Source organism: Hipposideros armiger, unplaced genomic scaffold, assembly GCF_001890085.2.
Source record: "Hipposideros armiger isolate ML-2016 unplaced genomic scaffold, ASM189008v1 scaffold_205, whole genome shotgun sequence".
NCBI lineage: Eukaryota > Metazoa > Chordata > Mammalia > Chiroptera > Hipposideridae > Hipposideros > Hipposideros armiger.
The window spans coordinates 2,476,604-2,493,328 of NW_017731555.1; the positions used below are offsets into that span (position 1 = coordinate 2,476,604).

Below are 16,725 nucleotides of genomic sequence, written 5' to 3' on the forward strand. Positions count from 1 at the left end.
CTGATGAAGAGGTGTCTTTTGAGAAGAGATCCTCTGAAAGAACTTAGTGCTCTTCCACCGTAAGCAGGGCTCACTGCAAACAAAGCACCACATGGTGTGGCCTTGGGTTCTCAAACTCTTGTACGAACCAATGAAACCACTCCGCTCATGACAGAACCTTCTAAGCAAAGCTGACTAAACCAAAAAGCATTACAAGTTGCAGCACCAGGGGAGACCAACGGGCTGCTAGACAGGGAGCGTTATCTGGCAAGCTGAAAATGGCGGGGCCAGAAACTGTCTCATCTTGTGCCTGTCACAGAAAAATCTCAGTGTACAATGAAGGCAAAGCAAAACTCTGACTTCCCTCACCTGAGCTTTGCAAGGAATGAGTTAATGCTTGTGAGTCACTCGGTGGTGCTCCATGAAAGGCACTGTATAAGTGCAAAATTATATAGCACTTTATATTTTCAAGTAATACTACTGATGTTCCTCAGAGGGGTATTGGGAGAAACAAGCAATTAGCGATGCAAATCTCTTATAAATAAGTTCTACGTAATGAGCAACAGCACTTCTACAGAGCCTGTCATCTGAAGAGCTCCAAATGCTTTCTGTATAGTCACACAGTCATCCTGAAGACGCCCCCTCTGCGGTAAGTTGGTCAGGATGGGCAAACTACATGCATTAGGAAACATGTTGGAAACATGTAATTACCTACACATGTTAGGAAACACTAAAACCTTCAGTGGGGCAAGAGAGAAGGATAGGTGTCTGTGGCATGATGGCTCAAGGGAGGGAATGGAACTTTAAGGCCTAGGGATGAATCCCAAGGGACAATGGAACAGGCAGAAAGTCACAGAGCTGCGGGCTGCTCACAGCTGGGTCTGAGTCACTGGTGGCCTCCCTCCCATGCTAAGGATGCCACTAGCTCTGGGGCACGGGCTAAGGCTGTGTCAAGCCCAGGGAGCTCCTCCAGTTTAAATTGAGGAGATTCCTGGTGTTGTGGCACTTTAGGAAGAGGCTTAGCCTGGGAGGTGTCCTGAGGTACAGCACCAGGTCCACGACTTATTAGCTAGGTGACTTTGGCCATATCATTTCAACTCTCTGGTTCTCAGTTTTCTCACCTGTAAAAGAAAGGAGGAGGAAAAGATGGTCTCTAAGGCCATTTCCAGTTCTAACAGGCTAGGAACTCTGAAACCTATCAGCGCTCCTGGGATGCCCTGATTCAGGTCTGACCCTAGAATATTTCACAAGGCGGATGTACTGAGAAGCCATTCATTTCCAGGCCTGCTCTGGTTACAGTCTACACCCACACATGAGAGCTGCAAGGGGCAAAATTTGAGGCACCTAGGTACTATTCATTCTGAACCAAACATATGACCTGCCAAAATATTCCTCTTCTAATTTGAGAATTTATGAATGGGAACGGTCTTGTAAAAGTATTAAAAAAATCAATCCCATGTGGCTTTTAATTCAATGATTACCTTTACTAAAAAGAGCACACAGAATGGAGATGATCTCAGATCATCTGGGCCCTGGTCCAGGGTATAAGAATCCTGCAGTCAGAATACAGAACAAAAGCACACAGCTGTCCACTTGTAGCTGATGGAATCACTGGGTTTCTTCTCTGTTAGTGATCCCTAGCCATGTTAGAACTGAAAGCAGATCTCCAGGATAGTGATCACTGAGGATGATAGTGCATCTGGGAGACTTTAACCCCCTAGAGCTACAGCAATGATACAGTGGGGTGAAGTGCTGGAGGGAGGATGAGGATGGAACGGGGAACAAGATCTGGGATAAGAAACTCAAACTGTACTGCACAAAAAAGAAAGCATGCCTCTGGCTTCCCGTTGAGTCCATATGTCATTACCAACAGGTCATTAATTTGTGTCATAGGGCGTGGAACAGACATAACACCTATATTTCGGAGGTTTAAAAACTTAGTACTATGGAGCAAGAAAGAGATTATGGCTTCTGACTTCTAGTTTCCATTATCTGTCACCAAAGATGACACATTTTAACGGAATTTCCATAACGTAATTACACTTAGGAAAGCATAATCACATCTTAAATTAAAGGGAAAAACAATAAAAAATTTAAAAAGAGAAAGGTCCTTTAGCCATGTGAGATTTTAATATCCACTCAATGAGTTTAAGAGGTTGAACTACCTCTGGGACATGTGATCACAATTTTTTTAAACCTTTACTCCCCTTGAAATTATAACAGTGTGTAGGGACCACAGACTCCAAACAGAAGTAGCTTCTAAGGTTGGGGAGATGACTGTAATCACCCAAAATGCTGGCTAGTAAATACCAACACTGAAAGGCCTCGATGGACAATTTATCTTATGAGATGGGCTGTGTACTAAGAGGAATGTCCTACTGATAAGACTGACGTGTTTCTCAAATCCCACCTCATTTCCAAAATTCTGTCAAGAAGAGGCCAATCAAAGAGTAACAAATAAACTGCCAATTTTGGTCTTGTAAACATATTCATGACAAATGCACACAGAAGAGTGCTCGTTTGCGTGGAGTGAAGAAAAAGTGATCCCCAGAGGAAGAATTTGCAGTGTCTTTCCATCTCTGTCCTTGAACAAGAGGCTGGATCTTGAGGCACAAATACTCAAAGGTTTGCTGTAGGATGAGCCAGGTGTCATTTTACAGGTTGGCAATCACTAGAAATATATATATATATTCTTTAAAACAACAATAACAAACCTAAATAAATAACAAAAAAGAATTTAAAGGGATATATGTATATATATGTATGTATGTATGTGTATATGTATGTATGTATGTATGTGTATACTTTAAAATGGTGACTTCAAAATGTGTATTTTAGCTTTTCACTGTGTCTTATGAACTTGGTTCATGTGAATCAAACTGGCTTTGACTCATGCCAAGTCTGATGGGTTCTGAAGTCATGTCTAGGCTCAATGGGAAAGGGTGTCTGACTGATTGCTGAAAGAGGGCTGTGAGTCTGAATAGTGGGTGCAGGGAGACAGCATGAAGGCTTGTGTGCTATAGACAGGCCATTCTAGTTCCTAAACCCTTATTGAATTGATAAAATAAAAAATTAAAAATTAGACATGAATTCTTAGTTGACACACTATGGTTCAGTCATCCCAGAAGTTTCAACTAAATCATGCAGCTCCAGTCTTTATCAGTTTTTTAAAAACTGCAGTGACAGCTATAATGAATCCTTAATTCTATATGATTATAGGTATGGCATGTATATCTTACCATATGCTGTATATCTTATCATACGCATAATAGAATAAAATACACATTAGAAGGCAAACTCTGTAAAGGACATTGTATATTTTTTTCACTCCTGTATCCTTAGAGCTTGGAACACAATAGTGCATGGCGGCCAGTAGGTGCTTAATAAATTTGTGGAACAAATAAAAGATACAATGAATGAAAAGATCACTGAACTTGGAAATCAACCAACCTTGGTTTAAATCCTTGCTCTGCCACCCGCTAGATATATTTTCTTGGGCAAGGGAAATTATTTAATCTCCCTGAGCCTCAGTTTTATCATCTGAAAAATGGTCATACACCTACCTAGCAGGTTGTGGTGAGGATGAAATGAGATAACGTATGGAACGTGACCTTCTAGGGCTTCAAGCATAAATAAATACTCAGCAAATGTTAGTTAACTCTCATCTAAATGTAGTTTTCCTAAAACACTAGCAAACAAATAGAAATACAAAAGTTTTCTTCTCTTTGTTCATCACAATGAAACCAATCTCCAAGCAAATTTGTTTAGGTGTAACTACTGGGAATATTAAGGATAATTCAAGTTAAGCGGTATCCAAGGCAAGCTTAGATCTTCCAGAACCTGGAGGAATATAAACCATGCTGGCCACAGATGAAAAACAGAGAAATGCAAGTTTGTTCCAATTTCACCGGACATGAACCTGAGGGGGCCACACCCTGTAGAATTACTGCACATACCTGTATGTCTTTAGGTGGTATTTTCTATCTCGTATCATGTGAGGTGCCCGAGAAAGAATGGCATTTCGTAAAATTTTTCCAGCCCTGAGGATCTTCTCTGAAGGGACCTGGGTTCCAGGTAGAAGGAAGGGAAGAGAAAGGAGAGTTTATAGATGGAAAACAAACCAGATGAATCCTTAAATCACTCTCCAATTTGACTCTGGCTTGAAAAATACAACTCAGACATTTACATTGTTCACTTGTGTGACATGTCACTGTTTTGTGTTGAGAACTGAGACACCCTGAATATTTATCATCTCTAGAAAATGCATCTGAGGCTGCTGATGTGATGCTCTGACATATGAACTACCTCCAGGGGTTACTGATGGCTCATCAACCCACCTACATCCCATTACCTTGGTAATGGTGTTAGCAGGACGAAGAGGAACGTGAGGTTCAATGAGAGGTGTCTGAAAAATAAAATGTTAAAGCAAAAGAAAATTAAACAAAATGCTCACTAAAGAAAATTATGGGTTGGGGGAATAATAAGAAACATCTATTTTTATAAAACTCAAAATAGAATTTAAAAAACAAGACATAAAATCTGCCTATAGAACTTGAATGCACAGGCATTCAAAGGGCAAAATTAGAACATTCCATTTGCCAAAATTTAAATATAAATGATTAAAAATGGAAAAAACAGATAGGAACGATTAGATGTTTGTAGGCTTAATGAGAAGGGAATTGATATCTACTCAAAGCATAACAAACATCAGAGGAGAGGAAAAAGCAAAACAAGATAAACATGAATAGAGATTAAAACAACCTATTTCAGGAGATAGGGATAAAGTATCGATTTAGGATGGAATGAGCAATTTCATCCTCCCTCTTGTAGTTAAGATTCTTTTTCTTTTTCTGCAATTTGTATTTTTTTTTAAAGTTTTAATTTTTAAATGATGCTTTTTGGTAGTTGTATGCATTTGAGTTCTTAGAACCCACTGGTGCAGCTTGTCTCTTTCTTTCTTTTTTTTTTTTCCAGCTTGTCTCTTTCATTTGCAAGGTGGTGTACAGTTTTCAGGATTCTGGAACTGTCAGGGTAGCTCTAGGGTCTAGATAAAGCTCCTGTCATTATCCACATTCTTCAAATGAAGGTACTGAAAGTGAAATTCCAGGGAAATGACTTGCTACACAGTTAAGTCCCCTAGTCCTACCCAAACCCCTTCTATTTCTCTGAAATACCTGGTAATGGCATTCCCCAATGGAGGAGATAGAGTCAGTCAAAGGTGATGGTCGAACCATCAATACTACACTGTTTATGTCATTTCCAGAAGGTAAGAAAAGATGGTAGGTTTATTTATGAGGTTGTAGTAGGAAGAATAATCCTCCCCTAAAAGATGTCCATGTCCTTATCTCCAGGCCTGTGATTATACTAGATTCCATGGTGAAAGGGACTCTGTAGATGTGATTAATAAGGGTCAAAGTGGGAGATTATCCTAGTGCTTCAGGTGGGTCCAATGTAATCATATGGGTCCTTAAAAGATGGAGGAGGGAGGCAGAAGAGTTAAGAGCCATAGAAATAACAGAGAGCATAGGAATCAGCCCTATTTTGCTGGCCTTGATGATGGAAGAGGCCAAGAGCCAAGGAATGAGGGCTGCCTCTAGAAGATGGAAAGGCAAAACAATACATGGGTTTCTCCCCAGAGTCTCCAGAGGAACTCATCTGTGGACACCTTGATTTTAGCCCAGTGAGACCCACTTAAGACTTCTAATTGGGCCGGCCGAGTGGCTCAGTTGGTTAAGAGCTCGCTCAAGAGTTTGAGCTCTGAGCAACAGCGGTTCGAGTCCAGCCGGAGCTGAGCAGCCGCTGAGCTGCCAACAGGTAGCAGGATGGCTCAGCTAAAAAAAAAAAAACTTCTAAACTACAGCACTCAAAGCCTATTAACATCTGTTGTTTTAAGCCACTAAGCTTGTGGCAATTTGTTATAGCAGTGACAGAAAACTAATACAGAGACAATTATACTCCATACTAAAAACGCTACTTTTTGCAACTAGAAGCCATTACATGGAAAATAAAGTGGCTGGTTTTCTCTCTAGTCCTAATTTTAAAAATATACAATCAGTGGGGAAATAAAAGTCCATATTAATTTAAAATACTTTAAGTACCTAAATACAAATATACATGTATAAACATATACCTTCCTTTTTATTAATGATAAATTTCAGGTGGGTTGATGCTTTTAATATTATAATAGCATTAAGGAAAAAGTGAAAAGAATACTAAGCTTTAAGAAAAGAATAGATGAGACATTTCAGCATGACTGAAATCTCACTGAACTTACTTAAACATTTTTACCACCTCGCTGGCATCTAGTAGGCTTTTTTTCTTTCCCTCTTGAAATCACTAGAGCGCAGGTGTCAAGCAACATTATAGTATCCTAGCAGCATACTGTCTATAATCAGCATAGAGTATAGACCAACGCATTTCAACCTGGTCCAATTCAATAGTAGCTTTAAACAGACACCAACTTTACCCAGAAATAGCCTGTGCTCCCTTCTGTTAGACCTTTTGGTGGGAGAAGGACCATGAGCTCATGGAGTCCTAGTGCTTGTGTCACCTCCTCAAAGAAGACAGAATTCTGTGATGCTAAATCCCCTGAAAAGATGTTCCAAAGCACCAGATCAGCATGCATCAGGGTCCTAGAAATGTGCGTCCTGCCTCTTTACATTCCATGGGCGGGTTAATATGTCTAGGATGGTGCCTGGTTATCTATCCAAATTTAGAAGCCTCTGGTTACTCCTGAAAATAACAGTAGAAACCCATTTCTTCTTCTTGTCCTGGAAGAAAGAGGTGCAGGTATATGTGGTCTAGAACAGATGGATGTGGGATTCTGAGGTGATCTTCTATTTCCTATTTGAAAAAGTTACTTTCCTTTGCAGTTGTCTTTGAGAAGCTGGCAGAGCCACAGGTCAAGAAAATGCCCATGCTTGAGGGTTACTGATGATTGTTGATTCTTCAGTAGGTGCAAGGAAACGTTATTTGAAAATTCCATCTTTTTGTTTGTTTCTACAGAAATGGCTATATTTTAACAAAATGCTAACAAGTGGTCCTGAAGTTAGTTTATTTTGTTGGATAGTTCCTATTTTGGTCCCTTGGAAACTGAAAAGGAAGTATTATAAAAGCAGGGGAAGCATCAGGCTTCAACCAGAATTGTTCTTTGGATTTGCAATGAAAAGGATACAGTGTACACAAGATTGCCTTTTAGCTAGATAATCCTGGTACCTCCAGGATCTGCAAAAGGCAACATTCTTAAAACCTTCCCTGGCTCAAAGGTTGTAGTTTGGGGATGACATAATGAATGGATGCTTTGAGAAGGAGACAGTCCCTTCATTTAAATAAAATCTCCAAGGAATACATGCAGGGTGAAAGCAGGGAAAGTTTTATTTTGGGGGAGTAAAAATTTGCCTTTGAAAGGAACACTATATTCAGTTAAGCAAACGCTTATGTTCTAAGAGCCACGCTGGAATGTAGCCACCATATGTTGTAGAAAACAGTCATAGGCTAACGCCTCTTCAGGGACCCCTCCATTTATGAGTGTGACTTTATTGTTTTTGTATCTGATTATTTATTTTCCCTTTTTGGTTTCCCTTGGCTTTCAAATAAAGTTGAGAATTTCACCGTAGCTGTGCTTTAGAGAATAAGGAAAAGAATTTCATTTTATAAACGATTAGGTTAGATAGAACAGGGAAAGAAGCAACACGGTGATATTAGTGAGAATGAAGACAAAAAGAGCAGCCCTACACAGGTTGCTTTGTACACCTGAAACAAAACAAAACAAGAAAAGCAGCCCTCAGGCAGGACCAAGCTTTTCCTGTAACGGAACCTTTATACATGTTGTCCGCACATGTGCCCTTCTACATGTCATCTCCTTATTTTATTATGACTCTCATTTTTTATTGAGTAAACTAAGGGCAGAGGCAGGTAGGGACTGAGCTTCTACTTAATAACTGAAAGAACTGGGGGTTGAATCCAGTCCCGTGTCTGGGCTGCAGGAACAGTGACCCCATCCCACCTGCTCTTTTCTCTACAGACATCATGGCTCACCCTTCGGAAGAGTTTGTGTTCTGTTTGACTCAACTTCACTGAGAAAAAAGCATTGAAGCCCTTCTGGGTTATCAGGTATCAGACTTGATTTTAAGAGTTTCCAGCAATAAATTCAATGACCTACTGAGATGATAGCACCGTGTATCATGGTTGGTCTGAATTAACTAATTTTTTTACTTGAATAAATTTGACATGTAACACTGTGTAAGTTTAAGGTGCACAGCACTGTTATTTGATACATTTATATATTATAATAAGATTGCTGATATAGTGTATTTATCACCTTACATAATGATAGTACAATATTATTGTCTATGTTCATTACGCTGTGCATTAAATCTCTATGGTTTATTTAGTACTCATTAAAAGTTTGTACCCTTAAACACCATCCCTCTTATTCCTCCCCACCATCCTCTGGTAACCTGAATTTTACTCTTTGATTTCTATAGGTTTCACTTTTTTACATTCCACATAAAAGTGATATCATACAGTTTTTGTCTTTCTTTGTCTGACTTTATCTTGCTTAGCATAATGTGCTCAAGGTCCATCCATGTTGTCACAAATGGCAGGATAGCCTTTCTCATGGCTGAATAATATATATACAGCATATATATATATATATATATATATATATATATATATATATATATGCTTTCTTTTATTCCCATGTTTATCTCAGCATTATTCACAAAGGTCAAGATATGGAAACAACCCAAATATCCATCAATGGATGAATAGATAAATTAACTTTTTAAAAAGCAACTTTGTGACAATAAAACATTTGGCATTGAGGAACTGCCCTACTAGGGGTAAGACAAACATGCCAGGGACATGGGTAGCAGTCAGAGTCCTAGCAGGAAAGTGGAAACTGCTCAGTGTTTCCCACAGAAGGGATTTAATGCTGGAACTGGCTGGAATGGTGGAAGAGCTAAGCCAAGCAGGTGACAGGGAGGTAACCCAGATGTTATAAAAGTAGGAAGCCTCGGATCAACTGATAGAAGAGAAGGAGACATGACCAGAGCCTGAGCCAGGTGTCCTGGTGGAAGCTGGAACCCCGGAGAGCCTCCAGGTGCTAATGGTAGGGCCGCGGGGGCAGACGCTGCACGCCCTCCCGCTGCTGAGAGTGAGGCGAGACCCTCTCACATCCAATGTCCCTCCGGCCAGAAGCCAGAGGAATAAGGAAAATAATTTCATTTTATAAATGATTAAGGTAAACAGAAGAGGTAGCGAGATGATCAAACTAGAAAACCAGCTCTAAAAGCAACCCCAAGGTCAGAGGAGCCTGGGAAACACTCTACAGAAGTCAGCCTCCTTGCAGGCACAGCAGAGCACAGGAAGTTGCAAAGAATTGCCCTGAGGACAAACAGGCTCAGGACTGGCACAGCAGGGTGGCTGCAGTGGCCACAGAGTGGAGAAAGGGCTGCCATATCTACCTCTCAGCCCTCTACCGCTATTATATCCCCCAGGCATTCTCCCTGCTGGGCTACAGACAAGGAACGTGGACAGCAGGCGAGTACAGAGGAGCCTTGATTAATGCTGCCACGGTTTGTTTCTTAGGGTGGCCCTATGTTTTGACCTATAGCCGGAAAACACATATCATAAGTTGGCCCTAAAAGGAATGGACTCTTCTCCAATTAAATTTCATACATTTCAACATGTCAATCATGTGTTGAGGATAAAAATTCTTTCTCCCAACCTGGGCATGAAAGAATCCAAATTGGGCTAGGAAAATATGATCCTAAAAAGCTAAGCAGAGAGAACAGATAAGGGCAGAGGTATTCAGCTTTCTCTCTGCTTTTCTTGGCATTCTCCATTGAAGACTTCCCTTAGGATTGACCGTAATTGGGTTTTTTTTTTGTTTGTTTCTGGAGAGAGGATGCATTCTACTGCTTTTTATTATGTTTCTATTACTACTGAAAAGGAGACACAGTGAGGAAAAAATATTCCTCTTGGCACCAGAGCCAATTCAGAAATACTAATCAGGTGATGAAAAATAAGAATTTATTCTCCCTTACAAGGTGCACAATAACTCCCCAGTAGATTATATTAAAGTATAAGGAACTGTAATAGGCTTCATGAAAAACCATAGTTAGACCCTTTTGAAAGCAGATAATTCTTTGTACTCAAGTATTTGCTCGCAGAAGCCTTTTGCAAGGCACAACATTTTAAGCCAAGAGATAAGAATAACAAGCCGGATTGGGACACAAAGCTCATGACAGAACTCTGGCAGCAGTGCAATAAAAAGTCACATAAGTCCACATCCAATTTAATTCAAGTCTTTAATAAAGGCATATCATGTGCAGAGCAACGTGCTAGGCTAAAGGAGATTCTGATAAAGTGCCTGGTCTAAACTAGCTCTTGAGCATATTGGGAAAGCAAAACTTCTATGGGTTAAACAATTAGTGAGATAATATGAGTCAACAAATAAAAGCAACTACATTCTGAATTTCCAAATCCCCCTTTTTCATTTCAGGTAAGGAAATCCTTAGGAGGTGGGAGAATAATATTCAATTTTTTTTTTAGTGAAAATGATATACTTTTAGTAGTTACACTTGTTTTGGCATTTTGGAATAATACAACTAAGGTCTTAGAAATGCATGCCTCATTCTTATAAAAATTATCGGCAGTGTCATCAGTCTTTGGATGACTGGATGAAATTAAAGACTGAGTCAGACTCATAGACAGATTTCACCACTCTGAAATAACTATGTAAGGTTTTCCATTTATTAAATAATGGAAAAATCATCTATTGACCTCTTCGGCTTCCATTTGCAGGCTTTTTTTTTTAATTCCCCAAGTCAAAATTGGCTTATAAATGTCTAGTTTCAGCTTCTACATGTAGAGAGATTGAAAGTTGTCACACCCATCCTTACAACAAGAAAATGCTGAATAAAGTGAAAACAATGACTTCTCTTGGGCCTGTCAGAGAACTGAGGTTGCAGAGCAAACTACCACCCCAAAATATGGAGAGACAAAGGATCTGGAAAGTCACAGCTCAGATTAGCCTACTATGAACAGAAACTACAAACTGGGAGGAACACTTAAATGGTGTTAAATTAATTAAACAAGGAGGCCATTGGACCAATGAGTCTCTCATGTGATTGTGGCCTGTGTGAGCAAATCAAAATCTAACCTGTGTTGACGAAAAACATCCAGCCTAAAAGAAAACTTATAAGCGTTTATTTGAGCCAAACTGTCTACAATTGCTGGGAAGCAAAATCTCAACGGATTGAGAAAATGCTCCAAAGAATGGCAGTCTTAAAGCTTATTTTATACATAAAATCGAAGGAGAAAGGTTACATGAAATCCACTGGTGATAGATTAAGCGGGTGGGAGAAAGCAAAGCAGGGAAATTTCTGGGATTGGATAAAAGTAAATTGGAGAGACAGGTACTCCTCCCACACAGGTGGGTGCAGGATAGCTAACAGTTTGCTCTTTACAGCACATAGAGATGGTAATCAGGAGACAAGCATGATAATGAGGAATTTTGCAGTTTCCAGATCTGGTGGGGGTGGGGGTGGGGGAAGGATTAAAGATGTTATCTTAGGTACAAAAAGACAAAGAACAAGCCCACTGAAAAGGCACAGATTAACTTAATGAGGACGCTGAAGATGTGACTTCCCACCATGGCCCACTTAGTTAAAAATTTTTTTGTGCGTGTGTTCACGCCATCTTAGTTTTAGTCTTCTAAGCTCTCAGGTTTAACCTGTGGCCCCTTTTCTGTCCACACCTGTCAATGTACCAAGGCTACGAAATTGAAACCCAAGGACAACCTATCACAAACAGCCAACTAGGCTGGAAGTTATAGCCAGTCAAAAATTTCCTTACTTTGTTTCTTCTACCTTTTCTCTATAAAAGTATCTCCCTGAGCGCCTGCTGGCTCTGAACTTCCAGTGTGGTGCTGACAGATTCTAATCAATTTTTGCTCAAATAAACTCTTACAATTTTTAATATGCCTCAGTTTATCTTTTAACAATGGTAATTTTGATGAATTGCTGGTGGCTGAATGTGGAGTAGCTTGAAAGTGACAAACTTCCATGGGAGGACAGACAGTCTTGGGTGGGCCCCTACACTTTTATGGATTTTGCATCCTGGAACCTCACCAGGTTCTCTTGATGAAGAGCCAAAAAAGAGCCAAAAAAGATCTCCTTGTGGCTCTGGCTGGGGTGGCGGTGGGGGTGGGGAGGAAGAGAAAGCATTGTGAAATATACCCAGAGTATTCTCCATAACAAAGGGCTATTCTCCAGGGAAAAGACTTGACTAGGGTATCATCTCATCTTGGGTAAGGGCACTTCTCTGACTCTAGTCCCCTCTCGCCTTCCTGTCTCACTAAGGGAGGAAAAAGAAGCTAAAAAATAGTTGTGGGGGGGTCACAGTACAGAGACACAGGCCCACTAAATGACAGAGATTTTATCATAAGATTATAGACACTTCCTTTCCCCTACAATCCTCCAACCATGCCAGTGTAAAAATAGTGGGTTAGAGCTGCAAAAGGCAGACTCGAAGGAGTTCTAGGGAAGCCCCAACACAACCAAGGAGACCAAAGCAAGGACAGCAGAGAAATCTGAGGCCACTGGCATTGATAGCTCCGGCAAACATACAGCCCAGCCCAGCCCAGCTCCTAGCCAGATTAACATAGAACCTCACATTGAAGGCCCATTTATCTCAGTTCCTCCAATACATCATGTCTGGTTTTCAACCAAAAGTTACAAGGCACGTTAAAGGCAAGAAAAAACACAAAATCTGAAGAGACAAAGTAAACATCAGAGCCAGACTTAGATATGACATAGATTTTGAAGTTGTCAGACGGGAAATTTAAATGACCTATGATTAATAGGTTAACTAGAGAATAGTATTCCATTAATAATACTAATAAAAAAGTAGACAATATGCAAGAATATATTGAGCAATGTAAGCAGAGAGACAGAAGCTCTAAGAAAGAAATGTCTCCTTTCCCTCTCCTTCCTCCATAGACCAACAACAAGAAGGAAGAGCAGAAAGAGGGTGCGAGCAGAAGGCTGACCATGACCCTCTACCAACTGCTGGAGCCAGCACCCCGGCCTCTTCAGAGATTCTACTCCAACAAAAGCTAGAGGATTAAAAATGGATCTCACAGGGCTGGCCGAGTGGCGCGATGGTTAAGAGCTGGCTTGGGACGCCAGAGGGCCCCGGTTCGGATCCCACATATGAGGGCCAGTGACACTGCCCTCTACACTAAGATGCTGAACAACAGCTCAACCTGGAGCTGGGCTGCCATGGGTCGCTGGCGACGGCATAGGCTGCAGCCCCTGTGGCAGTGGGTTGCCATGGGCTACTGTGTGTAGCCAGCAGCCAGCGTGAGCGGCCAGCAGCTGCAGTGAGCGGCCGTCCAGAAGCCGGCGACTGATCTGCCTCACCTGGGAAGAGTGCAATGATGGTGCCAACTTGGGCCAGTGAAGCAACGTCCACCACAACTAGACTGAAGAACAAAAAAAGGACAGCAACTTGTCTGTTCCCCTTCCCCCAATTCCCCAGCACTGTTCCCATCCCCCCAATTCCCCAATAAAAAATCTTAAAAAAAAAATGGATCTCACGGGATCTCACGGGTTATTTTGTAGATATTAACAAATTAATTCTAAAGTTTATATAGAGACACAAAAGACCCAGAATGGCCAACCCAATACTGAAGGAGAAGAACTACGTTGGAGGATTGATGCTATTCTACTTCAAGACTTACTACAAAGTTACAGTAATCAAGACAGTGTGTGGTATTGGCAGAAAACAGGCAAAGGGAACAGAATAGAAGGCCCAGAAATAGACCCACATAAATATAGTCTACTGATCTTTGACCAAGGAGCAAAGACAATACAGTGGAGTGAAGTTAGTCTTTCCAACAAATGGTGCTGCAACAACTGGACATCCACGTGCAAAAAAATGAATCTGGATATAGACCTTACACTATTCACAAACATGAACTCAAAATGGATCACAGACCTAAATGTAAAATTATCTAACATAACATATTTATAATAACATACTATATCTAATAACATAACAATGAATTATCATGCTATGTAATTCTAGTTTGAATAAAAACAAGTAAATATCAACTTATTCCATGGATGTACTCTGTGCTGTGCTAAAAGTTGCTTCACTAGAATTCAAAGGGGATTATATTGGTAAGTGATGCTAAATTTGGGTTAAGATACTAAGTTTGGGCTACAATATGTTTAAGACAAGATTGGCCCATTTAGGGACACACTCTCTGTCCCATCTGAGAAGCTATAGAAACTACTTTTTTTTTTTTTTAAATAATTCACTCCAGGTGATTTCTCTCATCCTTGGTGCTTTGAGGATTCATAATCAATGCATTAGATGAAACAGTTCAAAGAACCTTTTGGGGAGATTAGTGATCAGGTAAGAGTACTCCTGAATTTCTTATTTTTGAGAGATCTAGGGAATAGGTTTCCTATAGACATCAATTGTGTACTGAGTTGCCTTTGGGCCCCTCTGCATTTCCTGAATCTCAATTACTGCAAATATTTCCCTGCTTGTGCCAGAGCTATTTACCTTTCTGTTTCTCCGCGTATATGGGCTCCTTAAAATAAAAAATCGTGTTCTTGTTATCTTGGAAACCCTGTGGTATTTTGTTCATAGGGATTATTCATTAGATAGTTATTTGATTAATATGTGGAGAAATCTCTGAGGAGCTTTTACCTGGCAGTGGTATAAAAAGAATGGAAAGCATTTTTCCTCTTTTCATTTCTGAAATTCCAGTTTTGCTCTTGTTGGTTAGATATGGAAAGGCTCAGTTTATTGGATGTAGGCAAATAATGTGTAGACTACTCTACTTTCGCTTCTCTTTTCCTAGGAATAACATTTCTCTTCAGTTCATATCTATAATAGTGTTTTAAGGTTGCAAGGGAGAAACGTTAAAGTTGACACCTTTGTATTCCTTTAGATCAAGGAAGTTCTCAAAAATGGGTTGTCCAGTAGGGCTGGCCGAGTGGCTCAGCTGGTTAAGAGCTCGCTCGAGAGTGTGAGCTCTAAGCAACAGCAGTTCGAGTCAGCCCGAGCTGAGCTGCCATGGAACTACCAACAAGTGGCAGGATGGCTTAGCTAAAAAAAAATTAAAAAAAATGGATTGTCCAGAGACATGAAACCATCCCTCTTCATCATCATGACTTCCTCTTATTTTTTCCTTGACAGACACGAGATCAGTTTTGAGTTTTCACTGCTTTTGGTGTTCTAAATGTTTTTTGGACATTTGAGAATTTGTACATGTGAATTCATACATGAGAATTCTCATACATGTGATGTGACCTTAAAAATACACATACAGACATACATCCAAAATCCTGCATATAATTAACAGACTTCCAGAAGTCCATACACAGATCCTAAAAATAAACATGTATACTCCTAACACCCCAGAAATCCACTGCTAGATAAAAGCCCAACAGAAATATGTGCGTACATTCACCAAAAGACATATACTAGAATGTTAAGAGTACAGCTATTTACAATAGCCCACCACCAACAGAATGGACAATAGATTGTGGTATACTCCTATAATGGAATGAGAAAAACAACTTATAACTGCATACCACAACGTGAATAAAGCTCACAAACATAATATTGAAGGAAAGAAGCTATATACAGAAGGTATGTACCAGGTGATTTCGTTTATCTAAAGTATAAAAACAGATGACCTTTAGTTAGAGCAGTAGCTAGAAGGAGTTTCCTTCTGGAGTGGTAGCAATGTTCTGTTTCGTGATTTGGGTGGTGTTTACATGAGTGTGCTTGTGAAAATGTATTGACACAAATGACGTGTACTTTTTTTGTTTTTTTCTTTTAGCTGAGCCATCCTGCCACCTGTTGGCAGCTCCGCGGCAGCTCAGCTCGGGCAGGGACTCAAACTGCTGTTGCTCAGAGCTCAAACTCTTGAGCGACCTCTTAACCAACTGAGCCACTCGGCCAGCCCACGTGTACTTTTTTTTTACATGTATATGCTAAGCTTTAATAAAAAGTTAAAAGAAAAAACCTATTTTAAAAATGAACTTAATCTCTTTATCAAAAAAATTAAGAAACTATTTACTAACCCTCATTATACAGAGAAAAAAAGTGAAGGAGACCTTGGGATTTTGAAACTTAACATTTGAGTGGCACCTAGTCATAGGTGATCCTGACACAGGGCCCAATTCGTAACCTTCAGTTTTCCTTTGAGGGTGACTCATGCATATATGTTTGTATGCATGAAAAGCACCCAGCAAAAACGTTACCATCAGCAACCTCCACAGAGAGTGGCCTTCAGGACTAGGACACTGGGCAAGAGAGTGAGTCTAGGCGACCACCTAGCATTTTTAGCATTTTCATTTGTTTAGTAATTCTGGAAAATTTAGAACACTGATTACAAATGTTATGCATCTCTTGCTTAATATACCAATAACACCCCTAAAAGTATATACATACATGACAAATTAAAACAAAAAGAGCATTAAAGTCAGTATATAAGTAAAGGCTTCATAGCTATTTGATTTAAATATTAGCTATATCTGGCAAAGCATACCTTTTTCTAGCAGATCATAGTAAGTATTAATAAAATGTCAATGGATTTTATTTATTCATATATTCCATTATAAATACAATATGATTACATCCTTCTCAGATATTATCATTAAGAAACCCCATGATTTGACCCAAAAGAGAGTGACAAGTAGTTATCTCTAG

General features: G+C 40.0%; 1 protein-coding gene across 9 annotated transcripts in view; it reads right to left on the bottom strand.

Annotated features, from left to right (window-relative positions):
- The window catches only part of RAPGEF4 (Rap guanine nucleotide exchange factor 4), a 298,057-nt gene that overhangs the window by 81,079 nt on the left and 200,253 nt on the right, over positions 1–16,725 (bottom strand). For 7 of the 9 annotated variants that reach the window (XM_019653711.1, XM_019653714.1, XM_019653715.1 and 4 more), the window contains 2 exons: positions 4,331–4,384; positions 3,936–4,042 (listed from right to left, as the gene is read on the bottom strand). In XM_019653711.1, coding sequence (XP_019509256.1) covers positions 3,936–4,042; positions 4,331–4,384 — 161 coding nt within the window. The remainder of the gene's footprint in view (positions 1–3,935; positions 4,043–4,330; positions 4,385–16,725) is intronic. The other 2 variants (XM_019653708.1, XM_019653713.1) reach the window with 1 other exon arrangement.